The 15,136-nt window shown below is 35.9% G+C and overlaps 1 protein-coding gene across 1 annotated transcript in view; it reads right to left on the reverse strand.

Annotated features, from left to right (window-relative positions):
* Window positions 1–1,000: 1,000 nt before the first annotated feature.
* Window positions 1,001–15,136, reverse strand: part of LOC145999738 (uncharacterized) — a 37,309-nt gene continuing 23,173 nt past the window's right edge. The window contains exons 8-9 of the mRNA XM_083137019.1: window positions 3,278–3,413; window positions 1,001–1,173 (exon numbers count right to left, since the gene is read on the reverse strand). Of these exons, the coding sequence (XP_082993145.1) occupies window positions 1,001–1,173; window positions 3,278–3,413 (309 nt within the window). The remainder of the gene's footprint in view (window positions 1,174–3,277; window positions 3,414–15,136) is intronic.

A 15,136-nucleotide genomic window follows, 5' to 3' on the forward strand; every position in this document is an offset into this window, starting at 1 on the left:
AGAACATGTCAGTGAAGAAACTAAATATAAAAGTATCACTTTGTGGTTTTTTGTTGGAACTTGCACGATGTTGATTTGGCAACACTGTGAGGAATCATTCGGCTGGTATGTACAGTGGGATCCATGAGTATTACCGTGCAAATTGTCCATCACCATGTTCGTGCACTTTATTTGACCCAATAGGAGCTTCAAGAATTTAGAGAAAACTCTAAACAAGCTGTTGACAACTTCTGCAGCAGCATACATAAAAATCCATCGCTTAAAAACACACAGAATGTAAGAGAAAAATTAAGGAAAATAGTCATGGACAATTTGCACGATAATACTCATGGATCCCACTGTACAACCTACTGCATTTGTATAGAATTACTATGGCAATAACAAAGTTTGTGATTGCCCACCTTACTAATTTTCAATATGTCCTCCCTTGGTGACTCACAGGTGTAAAACGAACAGGTAGGCAGGGGCCATTCCTTGATACTGTGGACTGTATAGGAGCAAGATTACAGAATTAATGTCTGTCTAAGTTACCAAGGGGGACATATCAAACATTTGTCCGATATTTACTCTCTTCACTGTCATGCTCTCGTCCCTGTGGGTGAGTTGTCCTCCTCCGAGCAAGACTTATGAAATCCTGAAGGGAATTATGGAACACCCTGAAAGTGTAGAGCAAGACCTACTCATTATGTGTTACCTGACACTACAGCATATTAAAGAGTGTAGTCTCATTCATGCATATATGGAGTTGTTTCTCCATCACCATCCATGGCCTGGAAAAGTTGAGGAAATACAAAATGAATTTTCCTCCCAACTGGTTTCATAAAGTAATAATAATAATAAAAAATGCAATTGAAAAACACAGTGAACAAGAAAGTGAATGTTTATTGCACACAATTTAAGTCCATGCCAGTGCAGAAACTGGCACTAAATGGCAAGAGTTTAAAGTTTCTTGTTTCCAAGATAGTTCAGCCTTCATTTGGTACAGCATATTTTTCTGTTTTCAAGATTGAAACAGTTTTGCACTTCTTCGGGTAGAGCGGTGTTTCTGAACAATACAACAGAAGATGAAAATGCAATTTGTGATGCACAAGACTGCAGCCAATGCACTTGGTAGATAATAATTAAAAGTACAGTTATTTTGATGCTCCGCCCCTTGACTTATTTCTTGTTTTCCTGGAAAGAAAGGAAGAAAAAAATCTGAAACAGTCCATGTCTTGGTCATTTGTTTTTTATATAGCAACTAGATATACATTGCATTCCTGCACATTTTTGTGAGCTTGCAACTGGTTTTATAAAATTAGGCGGTCAAGCCTGCAACATCATTTTTTTTTCACAGCAGCATTTATTTGTGCTTGTGTTGTGGAACCAATTGTCATTGTCAAATATTAGGTTTACCAGATGATCACGTACACTATATTTGTGCTATTTCTAAAGAAATTTTTGGTATAAGAGATCAGATGAAAATTTGTATGTAAATAATATTGCTTTGTACACACAGGGCTGCTTAAAATATTTAAAATCACTATAATTTTTTTGGCCCTACGCCAGTACAACGTTTAAAATTATTAAGATATAGTTGCTACAATAAGTTTTACAGTACTCTTGGTTGTTGGTTCTATGTCCATTGTGTGATTTTTTTTCTCTTGTTTATTGCGTGGATTGGGATTACAGTCAGTAAGTAACTATTTATGTTCTTTGACCAGCACTACTGAACTGGCAACAGTGTCAATTTTTAATCGAGATGGAGGCGGTAACTTTACGAGGCTATCAGCAACCAGAAACCCAGCGATGTAGTAAAATATTAATTACCGCATAACTGGTGAGGAGTTCTTAAATATTATATATTAGAATACTTGTATTGTGTGCTTTTCTTTTGTAAGATCAAATATAGCAGTCATCTTTTAATAACTGTGCGATACGTGCGGAAAAAAAACAAAACAAAACTCAATCTCAGTTCATAATAATTCATATACCAGCTCGATCATACCTAGGTACACACAATTACAGTTATCAAATGCTGCGACTTACATGATTTATAATTATTATAGTTCTTTTGCATTCTTTGGGGAAGTTACTTTTAGAAAGTGACTGAGTTACACTTACTAAGTTACTTTGCTTAAAAAGTAACTCTAGCTACTCAAGGGGCGTCTTTTTGTGGGCCTAGTATTCAATAATGTCAAGAGATGCCCATGGACGTCCGCAGGATTTTTTCCAGTGAGGGACAAGGAAGGTATTTTTCCAGGGGAGCAAACAGGCACATTTTCCCAAATAATAGTGTTGTTTCTTAAATTTGATTTATCATGTTCATGCAATAATTAATACATATTATTGTGACTGAAATGAAATTATTTGTCAAAAATATATAATTTTTTGGTTGACTTTTATTTTCCAGGGGAGGCCACGCCCCCCCCCTTCCGAACGCCCATGGAGATGCCGCTACAAGACATGTAAGCATTGCACTTGTTGCTCCGATCAGATACGATAGCAGACATTACTTTGTTAGCCACTGTACGCCACAGTATGCGAATGTAAGCAACTGAAAGAATGATTACACTAAGCTTTTGGTTCTACGTTCCATATTTCGGCAGTCTTTGTCCACTGGAATGTCATTATCAACTGAAAATGACTGCACTTTGCGTGATTGAAGACTTGATGGGAAAATCGTCTAGTGAAAGATAAATACGAGTGGTTTAACTACATTTACTGTTTTAAGTTCGTGATAAGAGTGTAATGCTATTTACGAAAGTGAATTACCAAACTGAGAAATTGTGCATATAATGTAACACTTGAAGTTAGCTAATTGTGACAGCAGTCACTTGCGTGCGCAGAAGGGGGAGCTGATGGGTCTGTAGCCCCTTCCAAATTTTGAGAAAAATCAATTTTTTTCTAATTAAAGAAGTAAAAAGCTCTTGAAAAACCAAAGTTGTGAATGCAAACTCCCCTTAAAAGACCTCCAATTACTATTTTTGTCTTTTTGAACAATTTTTAAAACTAAAACGAAGGTTTAATATGGTAATCACGAAATATTTTATACTATATCCCCTCCTCCAGAAGGCAGCTCGTACATAATACCCACCTTTACAATTCCACTCAAAGGTAGTGTTCGTCATTGACTTGAAGGTTGACATTTTATTTATATTTTTTAAACTGTTAATCGAGTTACTCGCTATACCTAGTTGAAAAAGTAACTAATTACATTTAATGTAACTCGAAAATTTAACTGTTACCTCCAACTACGTTACTCGCAACTTGTTACTTTCGGCTGTTCTTTTCTTACCTGCTTCGTCGAGTAATATTTTCAGTGAGAGTTCCGACTCCCATCCAACAGTCCGATTGTCGGCGAATGTGTAGTTGCTTTGACCCAAATCTCTCTTCCTTCGTTTTCTGTAGCTTCCGTCGTCTTGGCAAAATGTCTGGACGAAATAGGAGTAGAAGCAAATTGTAAGTGTAACACCAAATGTTCTAAGATTATGTTCATATCTATGAAATGAAGTACAATATTCGTGTAAATAAACACATACGCTGTTGCATATCTTTGCGACAATACCAAAACCACTAAATAATGTACTAAATATTACTTTGAGATAAAAGTATTTTAATATTCGAAGTCCTGGGGGGAAAAAAACAACAGGTTTTACATTGCCATTAATGTTGCCATTTGAAAATGTGTACCGATGTGTATGTTTATTAGTTCATATAAATTTGCGTAGAAATCTATCAAGAAAAAGTAGTCAGAAAGCGCACTATGTTAAAAAGTCAAAATCTGTACATTCATGGCATTGGTGTGACCATGGGCGTCGCCAGAAATTTTTGCAGGGGGGGGGGATGGTCGGGCAAATGATAAAAGTTGAATATTTGAAAAATATTAAGTATTATTACCACGGTTATAAATGTTATTATACAATAATAAATTTATAAACTAACAAAAATAAATTTTTAGGGGAGATTCGATCCACCAAACGAGTTAAAACCAGCACAACTATTATTGTATTTTTTTGTATTTTATGCAGTTAGTATCTGAAATGCAATTTGATATTAACTTTTGCACGACTCGTTCAAGATAGGGCTTTAAATTTTACGGGATTTTTTTTCATAAAGTTTGTTGTGTGATCTCTCACCTATAACTGTAATTATTAGAATTTTGAAAACTGTGGAACAATTTGTTCCTCGGATTAAATGGTAAATATAACCTTGTTCCTGTATTTTTCACTCGATGTTTCCGATCCAATGCAACTTTACTTTGATTTTTATGTTCGAATACTAATTAAATGAACTTTATTTCTGTTCTTAACAATAACAGTAACAAACTTTCAGCTTTCTTGTATCTTTAAATGAACGATGTCAATTTCCAGGGGGGTCGAACCCCTCCTCCCGATGCCCATGGGTGTGACGATATAATATTAACATTACGTGGTTCAGAAATTTGCAAGAATGTTTTCTAGGGATGAGCCGAAACCGATACAATACTAGAAAATTATAATAATTAAAATTTGTTCAAAATAATGATCAACATTGGTGTTCTTCTCCAATTATATGCATGAATTTACCAAAACTTTACTTTAGAATATTCAAGAATTATATCAGAATATTAAAATAGATGTTATGTAATAAAAAAATACAATTTTCTGTGCGAAATTTGTGCAAAATAAAAATGTTGAATTTGCATAATTTTCAGGATAATTATACTCTGTGCAAGTGTCGCGCAGTATTTTTACGGACATCATGATTGAAAGACTAATATGCCGAAGAAATATCGGCTGGTATCGGTAGATGAATTCTAACCAATACTTTCCGATACCGGTACATCGGCCCTAATGTTTTCATATTAGCAAGCAACATGCTCGATGATTCTTAAGAAGGATATATAGAAATGCATGTAAACCAAAGCTCGTAAAAGAAGTACCACATACTAAACAGCGCCATAGGAAATCCTATTATTTTTATAATATTCTATATTGACGTTACGAACCCAATAGGCAGGCGAGTTGCCCACACAAACAATATTTGTTCGTTAATTATACGACCAACAGGAAACAGCTGAAATATTGCAACTTAAAAAGTACCCACACCTGCCTAACACCCCTACATTTTAAATAAGGTCCAATTTATGATCACTTTGGCTCTAAATATGCCCCTCCTGGATAAGACTGCCTTTTCATGTTGGGTTCAATTGTGATTAACTTAAGTCGTAAATCTGAGTTCACGTCAAGTCTATTTCTATGCTTGCTTTTCACTTGAATCAGTGAGGTGGCATGAGCAACTTGAATGCCTCATCCGAAAGATCAGGATACTCACCAGTAGTTGTATTGACTGTATTATAAACTCGATAAAGTATGACCCCCCTCAAGCAGATTTGGCTATACTTAAAACAAGCTCAACATGCCCATATGAGCTTTTTGCTCAAGTGTGGAACCCTGTCTAATCCAAGATTTTTGTAAAAATGCCCTCAAAAATTTCCTGAGAAAGTATGACCCCCCTCAGATTGATTTGGCTACACTTACAAAAGGCACTTCTGTGAGATTGTTGTCCATAAATTTGTTAAAAATATGCTCTTCTTGATATTTTTTTTGGCCACACTTAAAACTAAGCCACCCACACCCATATACACACCTACACCCACCCACACACACACATATTTACTTCCGGTTTAAGTTCAATTGGATACCAGGTTCAAATTGTATATTAAAACAATGCAATATGCAGAGACCCTCTAGAATTGCTCCGTGACTCTCTCATTTCTTACATCATAAACATATGATTTTTCACCTATGAGAATAACACTACATATGGTGTCATCAGGTAATGCCTCATGGAATTCACAGATAATTTTAATATTTGTCCTGTCATTAACCACAACTTGTTTTCTTTTTGAAGTGTTGATTACAAACATGGGTCTCTGTGCTTTGAATTCATCTGGTGTGTAATACATGTCAGTATTGCCAGTAGTGACCCTCTTGAATGCTGAAAATGCCTCATATAATTTGAGGAAATCATCCTTGGACATGTCTAAATTATAATTTTCTCTAGGAAATACCTCATTTCTGCCATTTTTAAGATATATGTTCTTGATGTTGCAGTTATCAAATTTACTTGAATTTTTTTCCTGATTATTGTGTCTTCCAGTCTGAAACAGTACCACTACAAAATCCGGCATGTCATATTGTATGCTGGAGAATGAATTTGTAGCATCAAACTCATAATATGTACCAGTTGCGGGCTTCTGTACACATTGATATGTATAAAATTGTAAAGGAACCTGTGGATTTTTTATTATATCAGCTTTGTGTTTAAGAGCATAGCTGGCTTCATACTCAACAACCGGGATTCTTAACTCCATAGTCTGAATAATACACTTGCCCTCATCAGGTAGGGTATTGGGCAGAGCTTCCCCTGTAGAGTTTATTGCACTGTACCTCATCAAAGCATTATTATCATTGGCAGCTCTTCTAAATGTGATTCTTAAACCACTCTTCCACATAATATCTTTGTAATCTGAGAAGAATCCTGGCAATAGGCGCATAGGGAACAGCACAGTGTGGCTCTTAGATAATATTTTATCACCAGCCTCAAATCCACCTATTTTGTAGTAAGAAGCCTCGGTTTTGGATAATTTTAATGTGGCCAAAGCTGTGGAGGTAATACCCGGATAATCCACTCTGTTTATAACAACGCCATGCTTTCTGATCTCAATTTCAGAGAATAGATGTGGCACAAAATTGTCTACAAGTCTTATATTTGAATTTGCCGGATAATCTGTTCCATCGAGCTTTACAACATCAAATTTGATGTATAAATCTGCTCTGTGGGGGTGTATAAATCCATCCCCTACATCAAGATCAACCTCAATCTCTGTGTTGGGTTGATTTAAATTTGCAAATGTCCTCCTGTTTGGAGGGAATGATTGTAGCTCATAACTCTCAATATTTTCCATTTTCTTCTTGTATGTATTTTTATTTAAATATTAATCTCTATGATAGCAGTTGTTGTGGCTCCAGCAAAATCAACTAATTCTTCTTTTTCATTAGTGACCATCAATTCAATATAATCTATTCTATTATGGCACACAGGAAAATATAATGTTGGGGATGGATTGTAGATGATTGGCTCCATGAATTCAGAATTAGGTTTGAATGTTGCAATGATGCCAGTTTGTTTGTGAGTGCCTATGCCATTTGATTTGGTGATCATACCCTCAGCCACATTACAGTGAATATTCAGAGTCTCTATGGCTAAGAATTTAGGTATATTCATAGCAGTGTGTTTGATGCCTGGTTCAAGTTTTGTGTTGTTCTCAAAGCCTAACAGCTCTCCTATAGTACCCAGATCCACTGTTTCTGTAGCAGATACAATCTCTACTCTGTGAGTGACAGAATTTTGAGATAATACTATACCTCTGGGTAATTGAGCATTTAAAGTGGACAGATTATATTGCCCTGGAGTGATGAAAATTTTTTGATCCCCTACTGCAATTGTGTTGTTGTGGTGTGTAATATTAGGGATTAAGTACATGCCATAAAATGCTCTGAGAGCTATTGTTTTGGGATACACTATGTCATCATGTAATTTGAGTTTCAATATTGAATTTTGGCTGGTGAGATGGAATACCCCCATGATGTTTTAAATACCACAAGGCCTTTTGAAAATTTTCAAATGATGGTTTATTTATTTGAGACATATATCTAAGAACAGATAAACACAAATGTCCACAATTAACATCTTTGAAGTTTTGAACACGGGCATTATTGTAATAAAGATTAGCTGATTTTAGATATTTTATTAAATTTTCAGGTGGAACACCTCCAAATGAATCAAACACAAATGCCTCATCTTTTAAATATTTAAGATAACAGATCCAGTGAGTGCCCTGATTTTTGTACTTATCCAAATTAACAATGCCACACTCTTTGTTGAGTGGTTGTTCTGGCAAAGAATCAGACATGTACACACCTCTAAAATTTTTGATGCCCAGTGGCTTGATTAAAGCTTCAATATCTTGGTTTGTAAGCGGCTCTTGTTTTTTTTAAACTTATTCATGGCTCTCTTAACACCTTTGCCTTGTTTCTCCATGGCCAGGTTATGGCGCCTCTGCTCATCTAATTCTGCCCTATTTTTCTTGGCATCTATTACTGTTTTTGCTATGGCAGCTGATCCCCCAGCCAAGCTCCCAACAGCCCCGAGAGCAGCTAAGATGGCAGGGATGGTAAATATAAATCCCCCCATATGTGATTTTTTCCTAGATTGTTGTAATTTTTTTAATTGAGGGGTACTAAGTAACAATTTCATACCATGACCCTTGGCAATACAAGAATTTATTTTCTTGCGCTGCTTTTTGGTTAAAAGACTGTCAATAGGCCCAAGAGATTTGAGACCTGCATAAGGTATTTGATACATAACACCCTTGGCCTTCATTGTAGGTTTATTATATACATATTCACAACCCCCACCCCAGTTTTTGTTTGGTGCTCATAGCTATGGTGGTTCCTAATGCTGCTATTTTTTCACTCAAAGAAGCATCTTTGCTTACAAATCTACCAAATGCAGCCTCTTCTAATTTCTTGTCTGCAACATGTCTCTTGTCAAGATCAGAATGTGTGTTGTATGCTATGTCATGGTCTCTACAAGCAGCATCTAGGGGATTAACACCAGGATCACCTCTGTTTAATCTATGGTCCAATTTTGTGCCTGGACCACAATACTGATAGCCTGGAATGTGTAGTTCAAATGGCAGCTTGTTTATAATGTCATTAACCAAGCCCCGACCCTCAGAAATATTCCAAAATTTAGGTGGTAGAGTATTAATAATTTTTATGAGATATCCAATCCCCTTAGTGTCATTCACTATAAATTTAGACAATTTGGTGCTGATCATGTCCATAATTCCAACCTTTTCATTGTAAAAATTGTGGTTCCCAGCATTTTCCTCCCCAGCTATCACCAATAACCTATCTACAAGTTTCCTGACATCATCAACCCACACAAATTCTTTGGGCAGGGTGTTGTATTGTTTGATTCCACTGCCAGTCTTGATCTGTGACCATATGGGCTTGATTAAATTATTGTATTTTGCCCCACTGCTTGACTTGACTCTTTTTTGTGTGGGATCATTGTTCTGGTATAGAGCATCTGATTTTATTAATATTTCTTTGTAATATTCATAATCTTGATCTGTATAGCTGCCAGGTCTCTTCCTAGTCATCAGTTCCCACAATCCAGGTGTTCCGGGGTACTTAACAAAAGCACCTTTTTCTCCAAGACGAGATTCTGAATATACAATCAGATCATCTCCCATAAATGTTACTCTGAAATTGCCAATTCTATGTATGATGCTACCATCAAGCTCTGTGTCAGCATATAAGCCAAACACCTCATCTTTATTGTCTTTAGGTGTGGTTAAATATTTTTGAGCAAGAAGACCCAATTCAATAGGATCCTGAGTAGCTTCAATTCTTCTAGGAGCAATAGGACTAGGTGTATGAATACTGGAAAGTGGGGTGAATGGATAATCTAATATGTTTCTTGCAGCTACAGGTACAAGCTCTGTGATCAAATTTTGATTTTGCTCTGTAACAGTTTTGATATTCTTACCTAATTCACCAATAGCATCAATTATAGGCTGTTCTGTTTGTTTGTGTTTTTCATAGATTCCCCGGTTCTCTGATTTCCATCCCTTAAATCTTTTTACAAGATAATCTCTTAATTTAAGATCATCAATAATTGGCCTTTTCATGTTTATTTATATACGTCTCTACGTCTAGAAAATTGTTGATTTTATTTCTGTATTTACCAGTGTTAGGTGTTCTTGTCATATCAATTGTGACAAACCCATAACTGTCCTAGTTCCAGCACCAACTGCAAAACTTGGAAAAATCATTGTAGCTCAAGTCCCCACCTACGTATTCATCATGTATGTGTTTGAGGTTGGTATGATCCTGATGAAACACACATATAAAATTGCTGTTGTCTCGGATCAGTTGCTTCGGTATTTTTGAAAAAGTCTGTGCCAGGTAGAAGCAATCAATGTTTTTGTGCCGGCCCTGTGTAAAGAAATTTCTAACCTTGTTTTGATTATCCAGTATAATGTCATCAAACACAACAACAGAATTATCGAGACATTCATGAAGTGGCTTAACATCTGGTTCAAAAGTGGCTATATCCAATCCATCATATAGCTTCATCAGCTGCTGATATTTTAATTGTTCCAAGCTCTTAGAAAAAATATACAAGTGCCTGTTTTTCCAGTCTAACCAGTTGGGTGCCAATAAAAAATTATCAACCATTAGTGTAGTTTTACCACAAGCAGATGGCCCAACAATAAGACACCTAATATTATCAGGCAGCAAGTTGCCATTTCTCTTATTCTGTTGTTCAGGTTCTGGCAGCCTTTTTATAACATCCCAGGTGCTCATATTATTATTTTGTTTGCATCGATCCAGCTGTGTTCTGGGAGTCCTAGCCATTTGACAAATAACTTGTTGCCTTTTCTGCGGATGATTTTTTCTATGAGATATGTGTCAGGCTGTTTAGTTTTGCTGAGCTCTTCTTCATAGAACCTGCCTTTGAGAATTTCTCCTCGGTGGTCTTTTATTATATATGTGTTAAGAGTCCCGGGTTTAACTTGAACCACTGTAAATAATTCAGTGCTCCAGTTTCTTGTAAAGCCTCTTTTGAATAAGTGCTTATATTTGCTGATTCTTACTTGATCACCAATCTTGTATTTGGCCTTTCTTGTTGTTGGCTGATATTTAGGATAATAAACAGTGCTGATCAATTTTTGCTCATCAGATGAAGTTACTTCAGAGGGTTTCATGTTGATTGTGGAATGGACCGAGTTGTTATATTTATGTAGAAGTTCTGGAAGAATATTAATCCATTTATAATTACCTTGAAGTGTAAATTGTTTATACATAAGATTTTTTAAGGTTCTGTTGAATCTCTCTACAATTGAGGCCTTGAGATCACTGTAACTCGAATAATGTTTTATTGCCTGGCTTTTAATAAATTGTTGAAACACTGAAATATAAAATTCTTTGCCATTATCTGTTTGCAAATAGCGCGGTGATCTTCCACTCTGATTGATGATTAAGAGCAGATCAATCGGAACAGCAGAATCATCATCAAATGTACTGATTCTGAGAGGTGCTATCAAGCAATTGGCACGGCCAGTAGAACAAATAAATACATTAATAGATAATTGTTTACCATTGATATTCCTGGCCTTTTTTTCAAATTTATCAATATTCTGAACAGTCATTGGATATTCTAAACCCTCCATTGCTTCATCAAAATCGTGCTCATGTTGTTTATAATAACTTATTCTCTGAGGATTCCTTGAAACTGGATACAAAGCAGCTAAAATACACCACAAAAAGCATTTCTCATCATTATTTTTTATATTAACCACGGCTTGTTTGTTTTTAATATTGACAGGTAATGGCAAATATGTAGATCCTTGTAATGGGCTGAATTCAGAAATATTAACATAGAGCTTGTGTGGAGATCCGCATAGGCTCCATCCAGACTCTTTTGCTGTAAATTCAGAGTGTTTAATATTCAATTGATCTATCAAACTGCTTATTATTTTGTCTGAATTTGCATTTGAATATACAGGTACAGTTTCTGTTATGTGGGGCTGTGTAAATTTTGTGCCGTTTGGTTTCTTATATTGTGTAAACAATTTGAGGGACAGCTTATAAGAGCCATTTTGTGCATTTAGAATTGCCTGTACATCAGAATTTACACTGTTCAAAAAATTCTTAATACCACATCTTGGCTCTGATTCAAACCGGTAATCCCTAAGTTGGCCATTAAAACTGCTATGAATGGGTTCATAGCGTGGCTGCTTTGCTGCTCTGGCATTAAGAGGTGCTTCATGCTTTCTTTTGAGACCAGATGTAGATGGTTGTGGGGACAATGTTGATGACTGTGCAGAACAAGTATTTTTATGTTTATATGTGAAATATTCCATGCTATATTTTCTATGGCATTTGGGGCAAATTTTTGTGGGAGTTCTGTATTTGTCTGGATTACAATTCCTTTGATGCTTAGCCCAATTGGGGCTGGATATATTTTTTTTGCATTGATTACAATATTTTTGATTCGGCATTTTTGTTGTTGTTTATTATATACAATTTCTTGGGGGTCAAATCAAAATTCTATGCTTAATAAAAAATATCAGTTGCGTTCAGCACTGTGCTGTGTGTGTGTGTGTGTGTGTGTATGTGTGTATGTGTGTTAATATTTTTGGCTTTGGTATTTATATAAAATTTCTTGGGGTTCAAATCAAAATTCTATGCTTAATAAAAAATATCAGTTGGGTTCAGCACTGTGCTGTGTGTGTATATATGTGTGTGTGTGTGTGTGTGTGTGTGTGTGTATGTGTGTGTGTGTTAATATTTTTGGCTTTGGTATTTATATATGTGTATATGTGTGTGTGTGTGTGTGTATGTGTGTTAATATTTTTGGCTTTGGTATTTATATAAAATTTCTTGGGGGTCAAATCAAAATTCTATGCTTAATAAAAAATATCAGTTGGGTTCAGCACTGTGCTGTGTGTGTATATGTGTGTGTGTGTGTGTGTGTGTGTGTGTGTGTGTTAATATTTTTGGCTTTGGTATTTATATAAAATTTCTTGGGGTTCAAATCAAAACTCCATACTGGATAATAATTTGTTGCACAGCATGATGCAATATAAATAAACCAGAAATAGGCCACAACTTGGCCACAAGTGGGCCGGAAGTGGACCGGAAGTAAATATGTGTGGGTGGTTGTGGGTGTGTGTGTGGGTGGGTGTGGGTGTGTGTGTATGTATGTGTGTGTGTGGGTGGGTGTAGGTGTGTATATGGGTGTGGGTGGCTTAGTTTTAAGTGTGGCCAAAAAAAATATCAAGAAGAGCATATTTTTAACAAATTTATGGACAACAATCTCACAGAAGTGCCTTTTGTAAGTGTAGCCAAATCAATCTGAGGGGGGTCATACTTTCTCAGGAAATTTTTGAGGGCATTTTTACAAAAATCTTGAGTAGATAGAAAACGGGCATTTAAAAACAAACCGGTTATAACCGGTTATACAAGTGTCATGTGCCATCGGGCACTTAACAAGTGCAATCAGGTGACCCTGTGTCGGGATGTGTCATGTGCCCATCTTGCATCTTGGAACATGCATGTTAGAACATGTTATTTCCCCAGTAGGGAACAGTGCATCTTGGGCTAAACTGGTTATAACTGGTTATACAAGTGTAACTTGTCATCGGGCACTTAAGAAGTGCAACTTAAGGCTATGCCTACCCCTCTGCAAGAGGCCACTTACACTCACTTCCGGTCCACTTCCGGTCCACTTCCGGTCCACTTCCGGTCTCTACTTCCGGTTATACAGTGTAACTTGCCCCTATCCGGCACTTAACATCAAGTGCAATCACGCGACTCTGTGTCAAGGGTGTGTCGCATGATTTTTCTTGCATCTTGGTCCAAGTTCACCCACACCCATTTTTGCATCTTGGGCATAAAGTTCTGATACTTATTTCATGATAATAAATAACCCAATGAAAAATAATGCCAATGAACCTGTTTGGATTTAAGAAACATATTCAACCTGTAGAGAAAACAGCTGTAAACATGGATGTAATTAAAGAAATTCATCGCCAATTAAAAGGAATAATTATCATCCATCTGAATAGTATCTGGTATCAGGTTGATGAGGATACAGGGAAACAATTGCTTGTGTTCAATAATAATCTTGCATCTTACAGAATTCCTGTCACAGGTAAAATTCAAATATCTGTTTCTTCTAGCACGGGGGAAGGGGGGCCCCCTACGGGGGTAAATATACATATAGGTAGAAATCTGTATAGAATTAAACACAATAATATGAACCCCGACAGCACATACGATGTAGAGAAAGATGATTATCTCTATGCAGAAATTATTGGCGAGTATGATAAGCTAATCCCCTTCTTCATGGAAATTAAATTAATTTATTCTCTCATGAATATATAAAAATACCGTGAACAAAAAATAAAATTAAATAACACATATTCGAAAATTAATATACATAATGGATATATTTGGAAACAGAAGAAGACAAGAAATACCAGATAATTCAAGTGACATTGCCAGACTAGATGAAAGATTAAAAAAGCTTAAAGCTGACTTGTTAATCTTACAGAATTCACTAAGTTTAAATATACAAACAGAGATTACTAATCTCCAAACTCAATTGATTAACCCCATAGTGAAAATTGATAGTGAACTCAAATCCCTACTTGAAAAATATACAAATTTAGCATCCATAGACAACCTTCAAAGCTTGGGGGAGAGTGTAGGCAAATTGAAAATTGAACTTGAGAAATTTAGACAAATACAAACAACTGCTACAGAGCAATTAAAACAAGAATTAAACAATCAAGCGAATACTCTTCGCACAGAACTGCTTTCTATTATTCAAAATATCAAAACTCAGGGGGAATATGAACAGCTCAATGCCAGTATTGCAGAATTACAAGAGCAGTTTCAATCTTTTGAGACCCCTTCACTGGAAAATATTAAAACTGAACTCCAAACAGATCAGTTGCATACAGCTATAGCAGAAGTTCAAGCTAAACTACAAACATTAGAAAATTTTATCGATAATCTTCCTTCATCTTCAGAATTAAATGCTATCGCACGCAGCGTTGCCAATATCAAGCTACAGTTAGAAACTTATGAAGATTTTGGTAAGATACAGGGTACCATAGCTCACATTGAGGATACTTTGACTACTATGAGAAATGAATTAACAAATGTACAAGAAACTCTAGAATTCAAGTTGCCAAGTATAACCGAAACTTTAAACATTATTCAAGAACAAATCACGAAATTGGAAAATCTGAATACCGAAACTGAATTATCGCATTTTCACCATCTCATAGATAACATTCAGAACAAATTGCAAATATTACAGCAATCTACACCAACCCAAGATGACTTAAAGCACCTTCAGGATGCCTTGAGCAGTGTTGCAGATGCCAGCGAGTTAAATATTGTGAAAGAAGCCTTGACCACACTTCAAAACACTGTAGCTAATTTGCCCACTTCCCAAGAGTTAAGATCTGTAAAAAGAGCAGTGAATAGAATTCTCAAGTCAGAGGACATCAAAAACATAC

The sequence above is a fragment of the Lepisma saccharinum genome, chromosome 15, assembly GCF_977018435.1.
Source record: "Lepisma saccharinum chromosome 15, izLepSacc3.1, whole genome shotgun sequence".
Classification (NCBI taxonomy): domain Eukaryota; kingdom Metazoa; phylum Arthropoda; class Insecta; order Zygentoma; family Lepismatidae; genus Lepisma; species Lepisma saccharinum.